General features: G+C 44.2%; 1 protein-coding gene across 5 annotated transcripts in view; it reads right to left on the reverse strand.

The window, feature by feature from the left end:
• RSU1 (Ras suppressor protein 1) overlaps positions 1 to 12033 on the reverse strand; it is a 203424-nt gene that overhangs the window by 131509 nt on the left and 59882 nt on the right. For all 5 annotated transcript variants that reach the window (XM_045463386.1, XM_045463389.1, XM_045463388.1 and 2 more), the window contains 3 exons: positions 5799 to 5917; positions 4099 to 4181; positions 3713 to 3827 (listed from right to left, as the gene is read on the reverse strand). In XM_045463386.1, coding sequence (XP_045319342.1) covers positions 3713 to 3827; positions 4099 to 4181; positions 5799 to 5917 — 317 coding nt within the window. The remainder of the gene's footprint in view (positions 1 to 3712; positions 3828 to 4098; positions 4182 to 5798; positions 5918 to 12033) is intronic.

Consider the following 12033-nt stretch of genomic DNA (forward strand, 5'->3'; position numbering starts at 1 on the left):
CAGCCAAACTCCTGACTTTATTTTGCCGTGTCCCTGAACATTCTTAGACCTGACAAGTCAGAACACATCTGGATTCCACTGCTTGGTTCAAAGACGCTTACCAATAAGGCTTCAAGTTGTTAAACTCCAAATTTATTTTCATTTTCTTTAACGTTTATTTATTTTGAGACAAACAGCGTGAGTGGGAGAGGGGTAGAGAGAAGGAGAGAGAGAAAATCCTAAGCAGGCTCCATACTGTCAGTGCAGAGCCTGACGTGGGGCCTGAACTCACAAAACCATGAGATCTTGACCTGAGTTGAAACCAAGAGTTGGACACTTCACCAGCTGAGCCACCCAGGCGCCCCACCTCCCAATTTATTTTTAAAGGAAATTTCACAGAAATCTCAAAAGCATTTGCCTTGCTTATGCCGATATGTATAATACGAGCATACAGAGGAGAGAGCATCATCCACACTTGAGGGTGCACCCAGAAGTAAGCCCGTAGCCAGTGGGTGCTGTCGGGACAGATATAATGCACTTCAAGCGCATCAGTCCTTAGTGCTGCTCATTAGCTAGGCCAGGGCGACTCCAGACGATCATCTTAGCTACTGTGGACAAGCCAAACCAAAGACATTTCTGCTGTGGCTGTATGTCTATGGGGACAGGGTCGGGTGGACTCAGGGACCATGCAACTTTGGAGGGTCTAGCAGAAGAGCACTGTTTTACAGAGGCCGTCTCATCTGCACTCTGCAGGGTATTACAACCTGCTGCTTACACCCCCGCCCCCCTCCCCATGCTGGCCATCCAACCGCCAGAGGAGAGAAGCTTTTCTCCTGCCACTAGGGGGAGTGAGTGGGTGCTGCACTTTCTGGGAATCCTTTTGCCGGCTGGAATGGAAACGAGAACACCACAGTGGGGAGGAATACTGACCTGGAGGACAGCCTGACACGATGCCAATCAAGCCTCTGTGACTCGTTAGCTGTGCCCCTACAGACAGTGCTAAGCTTCAGTATTCTTACCTCTCAAAAGTCCGCTGACAAGTCTTATGACAATTACGGGAGCTAGGGCAGGAAAAGCATTCGTCACAGCACCCTAATACATAATATTATAATAATTATTATTACATTACTATGTATTAGATTATTCTTGACTAAAAAAAAAAAAAACCCCACCATTTAAAAATAAAGAATACATCTGTCTTCATCTCTAGTTTCGACCTCTAACAGAAACTCCCAGGGGGTCATGATTTATGATTTATTTCCAGCTAAGTACTTGCCTGTCATTAGGGAAATCTGCCATGAGGCAGATGTTGGGATTAAGCTTTCCTAGGTATGGCTTGAAAAATAGTCATTTAGTGACTTTCTCCTCAACTGTACTCTTGAGTGAGAAAAAAAATATATATATATATACACACACACACACACACATACATACACACACATATATATTAATAATAAATTATATATAACAAAAATTAATATATATATATATGATTTGTTACTGGAGAGCTTAACAGAAATGTTAGATAAGTAGGACTAGATTTTAAGCAAGATATTTAAATGGATAAGCAATATGATTTAAGATTTCAAAATATGTAAGGACATAGGTGTTCACTTGGGTTTATCTTCCTAACAAAGTATTTACCTGATAGAAATCACTGATCAATGCCCTCGCTCGCTTCTCTGCTTGAAAAATGAAATAAAATAACAAAACACACTTCAAAAAAAAAAGAAAGAAAGAAGGAAGGAAAGAAGGAAAGGAAAGAAGGAAGGGAAGGGAAGGGAAGGGAAGGGAGGAAGGGAGGGAGGGAGGGAGGAAAGAAAGAAAGAAAGAAAGAAAGAAAGAAAGAAAGAAAGAAAGAAAGGGAAAAAGAAAAAAGTTTCTCCTAATCACACTACCCAAGAACGCACGCCAGAAGCACGGAGGGAGCTTTTCCAAATGGCACGAGAATTCGTCTCCTGCAGGGGGATTTTGATTCACCAGGTCGGGGAAGAAGCAGGTATGTGTATTCTGCCAAAGCCCCCCAGGTATCACTAATGCTACCACCCCTGGTCAACAGTCACGGTACAAACCCTTTCTTCTGACAAGGAGTTTTTCGCCTTAAAAACGTTTGCAACGATCTTTCCTTGGTCCCGCAGCCTGCTCCTAAGTGACGCATGACAACTTGTAACTGTGAGGAGAACGTGCTGAGCTACCCCTTCCAATTGGCACAAGTTCCTCCAGACCTTTTACGACGACAAAGTTGACCAAGGAGATGGGGCAAGTGGTGCTGAAACTTTCCATCGTCCATGAAACCACGGGAACGCTTTTCCTTCACACCAGAACCCCCTGTGATGAAAACGTTCTGTACCTGGGTTTTCCCCGGGGGTGGCCACGAGCCGTACATGGATACTGAGCACTGGAAATGTGGCTTGTGGCTTCCACAAGGGGAGCCTGGCTCTGGGCAGACGTCAAACTCTGCCTCCGCATGGCCTTCCCAGCACCTTGCCAGGTGAGTCCTCATTTCATTAACTCATTCAGTACCCATTCCTCAAGCACCAACCTGAAGCCTAGAGCATGGCGGGCACGGGGCATCCAGCAGGGAGGGAATATAAAACCCCACCCCGCTCTCATGGAGCTTTCGTTCCAAGTGGCAACCCCTGGCCTCTTTCAAACGGCCAGGTTCACTTGAGGTACTTGCTCAAAGAACTCTGGGTTAAACGTGGGGATTTTTTGTTCGTTTTTTTTTTTTTTCAAATTATGGGATTCTGGAGCAGAAAAGCAAATATTCACAGTTTGAGGAACAATGCAGTTCAATGGGTTGAAGGAGTGAGAGAACACGGAGGGTCTGCACGAGAGAAGTAAACTCATGAAACCTTTCCAGAGGAGCAGAATACGTCGGCAACAGAGTAACAGGTTTGAACGTGATTTCCGAGGGACGTCATAAGCCCGCCCTGGGCCATGTGAATGAGCAGGCGGAGGACTAAGATTCATCTGCCACAGAAGCAGGACGAGGGAATTCTCAGCTGGAACATATTTAGCAATTCCCACGGAAGTGGAGTCAGGCTAGAACCAAATGCACGATGGCAAAAGGTATCTTCACACAGCCGTAACAAATACTTTATGTGGCAAAAGTTTTCAAGGGATGAAAACTACAAACTAAGAGATTAAAAAAAAAAAAATAATAAGAGTGGTGGGTTGATTAAAAAGTTGTTGGGGTGCCCAGGAGGTTCAGTTGATTAAGCACCCGACTTTGGCTCAGGTCATGATCTCACAGCTCGTGGGTTCGAGCTGGGCATCGGGCTCTGGGCTGACAGCTCGAAGACTGGAGCCTGCTTCCGATTCTGTGTCTCCCTCTCTCTCTGCCCCACCCATTTGCGTGCCCTCTCTCAAAAAATGAATAAATGTAAATAAATAATTAATTATTAAAGAAACCATCAGCCAGCAAAGGAGGAGACACAGACAAGACCGCTACGACTACTCTAGGGCTGTTTCCCCCGACCCCGTGCCCAGGCCGAGCTGGGTTATTCTTCATCAGCAGTTTCTCTGGGTGCTTGGGCTGCTGAACACAGCAGCATGCCAGGTCAAACCCTTAACAGCTGAACCCTGGTCAAGGACAAATGCTTCTAGAAATGATCAGAAGGAGCACCTCGGAGGAGGGTGCTTGCCACGAGGAGAGAGCGTTGCTCAGAACTGCCACACCGGGATCACTGATATTAATGAAACCCCGAGGTGACATCATCAGCAACCTTACCTAGTTCTGGGGGCAGAACGGTCAGGCGGTTCCCCTGAATGTGGAGTTCCTTAAGCTGAGTAAGCTCTCCGATTTCTTTAGGCAGCGAGATCAGGTCGTTATCCCTAAGGCTGAGCTAAATATAAGAAAACAAGGGGTTGTCAAAACAGTTTTCACATAAAGAGGCGCTCAACAGAAACTCCCGTCCTTTCCATGCCCTCTCTTCTTTGAAGGCTCAATGCTTTCAATTTATTTACAAGTGCCTACAGATGAACAACAAACAGTATCGGGAGTGGTGGCTGATTCCTACACAACAAACCTCACCCCTGCTCAAATTGACTTGATTCTACTCCTACAAGGGCTGCAGAAGTGAATTGATTTTCCAAGAATTTAGATAAATTACTTACTATCTGCAACTTTGTGAGCTTCCCGATATCTGGCGGCAGGATTTCAAAATCGTTGTCACTTAGATAGAGTGCGCGCAGGGTGGCTGCGAATTAAACAGCGATATATAAACAGGGTGGCATGAAATCCAACCATTTGAGGTCTGATCAATACAAGGGAGTCAGCTTTGATTAATAACCCTGGCTCGGTGAAAAGCCTGTGACACACCTAGGGCTCCCAATAATAAGAAGCAGGTCAAACTTAGATTTACTGGCTTATTGTGGGGCTGGTGTGGTCAGGAAAACATCTATATCCAAGAGGACTGACACAATTAGCAACCGTGGGCATCGGCAGTTTTTGGCACAGGGTTTCAAGACGCTTTCAGGAAAGAGAGCGACTTTTCTTCTATCATTTCCGATTCACATTTATGCTTTGCGTCCGTATGTATAACAAAGAAAACCACTGTGACATTGGTGTCAACGCTTCAGGCAAAAAGGTCCTGTCGTGTAAATGCAACTATGTTAAAAATAAATAACTAAAAGGCTTTCCGGTGATGAAGGCCATAATCACAGTTCATTGTTTAATAATCGGGCTAATTATTATTAATTGTTTCTCTAGCCTTAACCACAAAAATAAATGAGGACAAAGGAGCTAACAGGACGACATGGGAATTCACAAACAGAGAAACCCTAACCCAGGCAGAATATCAGCGGTCAGAAATTTGTTCACAATATTACACAGCCCCGAACTACGGAAGGAAAAAATCCTAACGCATCTTTTTTATCGCTGACCAAAAAGGAGAAGTATAATCAGAGGTCTGTTTTGTTTGCTTACAGGTATTCAATTACACTCAAATGTTTTAAATTTCGACAGAACTCTGTGTTAATATATACAACAAAATCTCCTTCATGGCCCATGAAAATATTTTAGAATTGGCTTCATCATGTGCTTGGGAAAATCTGGGGGAGAGAATATGCATAAGGTTATAAATGAAGTTTTGGAGACCAGCTCAGAAAATTCAGAATCTCTGGATGCCATACGTGTCACTATTTGGAGAAGCAGAACACTCATTTAAGGAAAGCAAATCTTTCCTAAATATTTTGTGAGTTCTCAGAAAAATCAGTTTTCCCTCATTTTTACGGGTATCTGCAGCAAGAAATCTGCTTGCAAAGAATACAGTCGAAAAGATAAAGTGATAAAGTGTGTTTATCTATGACAATTTCTTGACGTTTGATTGTATTCTATAGATGAAACAGACCACATCATTGACAGTATTTTTTAGGAGGCTTAAAAAGTTCTGCCAGTAGCTTACTAATGCATATTTTTATATATAATTGGTTGAAATATCTTTGGGGAAATAGCTTACAACGAGTTAATTGCAACATGGGAGAACACATACATTATTATTATTTTTTTGCATGCTCTTTAAGAAGGAAGTCAAGTTCTTTAGCTAAATGTGAGACTCGATCTCATTTAGGTACATAATCTCTATCCGGAAGTTAATACGACATTACTAAGTCCACTTGAGCTCAGTGGTGTCAGCTAACTATATATCAAACATACATACTGCTGAGCTATGAAGGAATATTCAAAAGAAATGTGCGAAGAAAAAAATATATACGTCCAATAATTTCTCTTGGAGTTTGGGCCCCGGCAAATAAATTTCACTTTCAGAACGCAAAGTACCATTTTAAGGAGATTTATAGAATTAAAAGTTTCTTACTAAGGTAGAAGAAGTTTCCGGGAAGAGAGTTTTCACTCAAGTTGTTGTAAGTCAAATCAAGGACCTCAAGAGCTGGGAGAGAGCCAAATCCTCGAGGCAAAGTGTTCAGTCTGTTCATGCTGTGGTTGGGGGAAAAAAAAAAAATCCAAGACGTCACACACAAAACGTTTATGTTCAGACATCACCTCTGTGTCACAGGCCGAAGAGCCGTGTGTAAGAGACTGAAAACTCAGAAGAGGCCATAATTCTGCAATCACTTTATGTTCTTTTAACCAGCACAGGAATTATAGTTAGAGAACCTCTATGCTCATTAAACATCTGAAAATGTCTCATCATTTTCTGTAAGGAAGCTCAGTCCCTGTGTTACACAGAAACTTCAATCATCACAAAGTATCTGTCCATCCAGAGAAAAACTGCCTCACGGATGTGGCAATAATAATTCCTCAAAAGATACAGATTAAGCTTTGTTGTTTTTAGACATTTGCTTTATTTCACTTATTCCAATGGAAGAAAAAAAATCACTGTCTTGTTATGCAATTACTAACATTCAAAACGATCTCCAATTACAACAGTGGTTGCCAGGGTCTGAAGGAGGGAGAAATGGGGAGTTGTTGTTTAATGGGTATAGAGTTTTGCCTGATGAGTAACTTCTGGAGGTTGGTGCACAAGAACGTGAATATACTTAACGCTACAGAATCATAGACTTAACAATGGTTAAGATGGTAAATCTTATGTGTATTTCTTCATAATTGAAAACTAATATATATATGTATGTATTTCCAGTGAAATCTAAAGTAAATATACTGTTACTATCTTTTATTATTTTCTTTAAGACCCTTACTTTTCTTAATGTGGTTCCCTTTGAGCATACTTAAAAGAGGATTTAAAAAAATTTTTTAATATTTACTTTTGAGAGAGAGAGAAACAGAGCATGAGCAGGGGAGGGGAAGAGAGAGAGGGAGACACAGAATCCAAAGCAGGTTGCAGGCTCCGAGCTGTCAGCACAGAGCCCAACACAGGGCTTGAACCCACGAACCATAAGATCATGATCTGAGCCGAAGTTGGACACTTAACCAACTGAGCCACCCAGGCACACCCCAAAATTTTTTTAGTCTAATATAAGATTAAAGGTAGGAGGATTGAAGGATAGGAGGAACTGTGACATTAAAATGCTTCGAGGCCTCGATCCTTCTCATACTAGATACAATCCTGTCCACAGCTGCCAATCACCCACCAACCAGGCCTCGTAAGAAAAAATTGATAGCGCAAGGGGAAACCGAAGTCAAAGCGATTTCTACCTTTTGGGTAGGAAAGTCACTGGTCAACTTTACACTTAATAAAAGTAACCTCCACGACCCTTTGCCGTAATGACAACAACGGATTGTTTCTACCAATTCACCGTGTGTGAAGCACACTGACATCAAGTTTCACCTGGGTCACCAGAACGATCGCGTAGTTCAGGCAGGACAGCGCTTACTAGCATCTCTTTAGAGCTGACATGAATTAAGTGACAAGGACTTCTGGCTCGCCGGGTGAGGGTGACAGGTATCTGGGAGCACCTAGCCCCTCCCCCCGATGCCTAGATTCCAACGCAAGGATCTGAGGAAACTGAAAGAAAAATCACCAATACTGGACAAAGCACATTAGGTGTTTCTTTACTGCTCTAAGTTACCTCTTTTTGAAAATCACCAATAAAGTTCGTGTTTCCAAACACAGTAGCAGACTTTGGAAAGATGAGGTGCAGGAAAGCGCCAGTCAGCCTTCCTCAGAGCAAAGAGACATCTCCCAGAAGGAGATCTCCATCTCCAGCCCAGAGTGAGCCTGAGTCTGTCCACGTGATGGACAGAGGTGGTTCTCTTTGCTAAGAGAACCAGAGGTGGTTCTGAGCCAGAGGTGGTTCTTGAGACAGAAACCAATACCCCCAGGGTGTCCAGATCACTGCAGAGGCCCCCCGTGCAGTGACAGCAGTGACGGCAGGGAGCTCGCCAACCTGGCAGGCAGAAAGGAAGCCCCAACTCAAATGCTTAAGAGGGTCCGGAAGCGCTGTTGGCCACAAACAAGGAGCTGCAGGGGCGCACGTGGTCCCCAGCCATCTCCACGCCCACGCGTGGGACCGCGGCTCTGGGGGCCCCTGCGGGTGTCCGTGAGAGGTTACAGCAGGGGCAGACAGAGCTGGGTGACAGTCCCGAGTCCAGCCTGGCGCCGCTAGCTGGGTGACCTTGGGGAGGTTGCTCAGCTTCTCTGAGACCCAGTTTCTTCGAATGGAACATGAGGAGAGCAGTACTTTCCGGAAGGATCGCCAGGGGTCTGACAGCTGAGACGTCTGAAGCAGCTCAGAAGATCTGTGGCTCGCAAAGGGTCCTTGAGAAAGGAGAGTCATCACTACCACTGGTTTTCAGGAAGCCTGAGAGAAGTTTTGACTCGGTTTCCAACAAGTAAGCTCACCCTGGGAGAAGACCGCTGTGGGCAGCCTGAACAACTGAGCGGGGCTTTCCTGTTTGGGTCGCCAGCTTACCCTCAGATCACCTCCAGTGTTTGCACACAAAGTTACTTACGGTGCTCATGCGTGCCATGATGGTAAGAATTCTTCTGTCTGCCCGTGAACCTTGTTTCCAGTGTGTTTTGGAAAAGGGAAAGCGCCTGCACACGATGTAGAAATTTATAAAACCACGGGGTCGAAGGCTGGTCGGCATCTTTTTTCTTTCTCTTTTTCAAAAGCTAGGAAGGTCCTTCCTAATGCTTCCCTTCTGGAACGTTTTGACTTCCAGAGGTCCTCTTGGGCTCCTCTTGCTTCAGTAAAACCTTCTTAGTTATTAGCTAAGGGTAATAATTCTTCTAACATCCACGGTGACCCACTCACGCACACAGCCACTCAGCACTGTACTTACTGAAAACTTCTAAGTTTCACATGATGAGCTCCAGCATCTCACGGGGTCAAAAACCATTCCAGAAGAGTTAGCCCACGGTGCTACTGTACTGAGATTATCCCAGAAATAATTACCAGCAAGTAGCCAATGTGGCTTTATATTCTGTAGAAAATGACCACAAAATGAACCACATTTAAACAATTAGAAACATAATAAAACTTCGTTTATTCAGAGGGCCTAAAAATCCCTTCAGGCCTTGCCATCATCAGGATAAACAGCAAATACCGTATATAACTTTGAAAGCAACTTCTGGTTGAGCGTGCTGTTCAGAATATGCATATACGTGGCCTAAATGCTGTGCTGTAGGGTCTCGTCTGTGTGTGTACAGATGTCATTTTTATTTTAACTCCAGTACAGTTAACACACGGTGTTACATCTATACGTAAGTCTCGGGTGTACAATACAGTGATTCAACGCTTGTGTGCGTCACCCGGTGCTCATCCCAAGTGCACTCCTTAATGCCCTTCACCTATTTCGCCCATCCCCCCACCCACCTCCCCTCTGGTCACCATCAGTTTGTTCTCTTAAGACTCTGTTTTGTGGCTGGTCTCCGTTCTTCTTTGTTCGTTTATTTTGTCTCTAAGTTCTGCATATGAGTGAAATCATATGGTGTTTGTCTTTCTCTGACTTATTTCCTTAGCAGCAGGCCTTCTAGATCCATACATGTTGTTGCAAATGGCAAGACTTCATTGTTTTTTGTGGCTGAGAAGTACGTGCACACACACACACACACCACGTCATTCCTTCATCTACTGAAGGACGGCTTCTATATTTGAGCTATTGCAAATAATGCTACTAACACAGGGGTGCATATATCTTTTCAAATTACTGTTTTTGTATTCTTTGGGTATGAAAGTAGTACTGGGTACTAATACACAGTAGTGGGGTTACGGGATCACATGGTAGTTCTGTTTTTAATTTTTTGAGCAACCTCAAATGTTTTCCACAGTGACCGCACCAGTTTGCATTCCCACCGGCAGGGCATGAGAGTTCCTTTTTCTCCACATCCTCACCAGCAGTTGGTGTCTCTTGTGTTTTTGACTTTAGCCATTCTGCCACAGGTGAGGGGATGTCTCATTATGGTTTTGGTTTGCATTTCTCTGATGATGAGTGATGTTGAGCATTTTTCAGGTGTTTTTTGGCCACTGAATGTCTTCTTTGGTGACATGTCTGTGTATGTCTTCTGCCCGTTTCTTAACTGCATTATTTGGGGTTTTTTCATGTTGAGTTTTTTAGTGTCTCCCGTGTGTCTATTTTTATTCAGACTGCTTCCTCTAAAGAGTCCTCTCTCTAAACTTTCCTTAAACAGGGCTATGCAGGTATAATTCTTTATGCCATTTGAGAACAGAAATATCCTTTATTGAAACTCATGTTAATTCCTCTCCCAGAGGGCTAAGAATTTTTGTTCAAACTTTGACAATTCCATCTATATAGCGATGTAATTAAATACACAGAAAGTTTTACACAATGAATAAAACACCGAGAGCCAAAAATGCAAACAGCTCCAAAGACAACAGAGAGGGAACTAAGATGCGTTTGACTAAAAAAAGAAAACTTTTTAACTCTGTCCTAAGGTACCTCCAACCCAACTGAACAAAACCTGAGCTCACGATGTTATTCCCACAGCTGTCCCCATCTTTATTTCTATTTCAGCTGCCCAGACAGACCCCCAGGCATCACCCATACCATCAGTGACCGTCTTGTGAGTTTTAGCTCTTAAGTATTTTTCACACAAAACCCCTCTCCTGGCTGGGCATTGCCACTGCCCTAGTTCACCTGGAACACTAAATCAGTGTGCTTAGGGGTGTCCTGACCGCTTCTTACCCCAACCTCCCCTCCACATGACCTTTCCTATAAAAATCCAATCTTTTCTCATACCTCCTGTTCTGCCGTAAAAGCTCCTCATGGTCGGCAGGATAAAATCAGAGCGCCTTTATTTGGCACCCAGGGCCACCCTGCCATTGTAGACATTTATTTATCGTTGGTTTCCCCAACTGTGATGAACGCTCCATAAAGGTTGGATGGCTACTACCTAGAATGGTGCCTGGCACATAGTTGGGAGCTCAGGAAATACTCAGGAACGAAACAGCAGACACTCGTGCTTCTTTACCTGGCCACGCCTCTTCCCTCACCGCTTACTGCCTCACACTTTACACTCAGCAACACTGAACAACTTGCGTGGAACACGCAGTACTCTCAGCTTGTAACCATGTCATTCTTTAAAAAAAAAAATTTTTTTTTTAATGCTTATTTATTTATTTTTTTTTAATTTTTTTTTTTCCAACGTTTATTTATTTTTGGGACAGAGAGAGACAGAGCATGAACAGGGGAGGGGCAGAGAGAGAGGGAGACACAGAATCGGAAACAGGCTCCAGGCTCTGAGCCATCAGCCCAGAGCCCGACGCGGGGCTCGAACTCACGGACCGCGAGATCGTGACCTGGCTGAAGTCGGACGCTTAACGAACTGCGCCACCCAGGCGCCCCAATGCTTATTTATTTTTGAGAGAGAGAGAGAGAGAGAGAGAGAGAGAGACAGAGACAGGATGAGTGGGGGAGGGGCATGGAGAGGGAGACACAGAATCCAAACAGGCTCCAGGCTCCGAGCTGTCAGCACAGAGCCCGACGCGGGGCTTGAACTCCTGAACCGCGAGATCGTGACCTGAGCCGAATTCGGACGCTCAACCGACTGAGCCACCCAGGCGCCCCATAATCATGTCATTCTTGCAGCCTGGGATGCATTCCCTCTGCCTCTGAGTCAGAGAAATTCATTTCCATGCATCAAATTTTGGCTCAAATACTGCCCCCTATGGGAATTTTCAGACAACCTCACCTGTTGACTAACCCCCTTGGCGGTCTCTCCCACCTGCCTTCAGACACCCTCCAGCATGTCAGGGACGTGGCTGTGAACCGTCACTGCTCATTTACAGCTGGCTCCGCCCCCACACTTCAGGCCAGGGACTGTGATTTTCACCACTGAACCCCAATACTAGCAAGGTTCCTGACACAGATGAGACACTTACATAGTCCTGAAGTAAATGAAACAAGGAAGAAAGTGATGATGACGGCAAGGGCGATGGACACAGCCAACACAATGTACTGCTTACCGCGGACCGGGTACTGTGCCTGGCACCTTATATATAAATGACTCGTTAAACCAATTAATCAAAAAATTAACAGTAAGAATGTACCTAGTTTTGTACAGCTAGTATACACATCTAGTTTTAGCTTCTTGCTTACATACAAATTAAAATCAAGACTTAATAATTCCCAAAACAAAGATATAAATGAGGGATCCTTTCTTTTCTGTT

This window comes from Leopardus geoffroyi, chromosome B4 (genome assembly GCF_018350155.1).
Source record: "Leopardus geoffroyi isolate Oge1 chromosome B4, O.geoffroyi_Oge1_pat1.0, whole genome shotgun sequence".
Classification (NCBI taxonomy): domain Eukaryota; kingdom Metazoa; phylum Chordata; class Mammalia; order Carnivora; family Felidae; genus Leopardus; species Leopardus geoffroyi.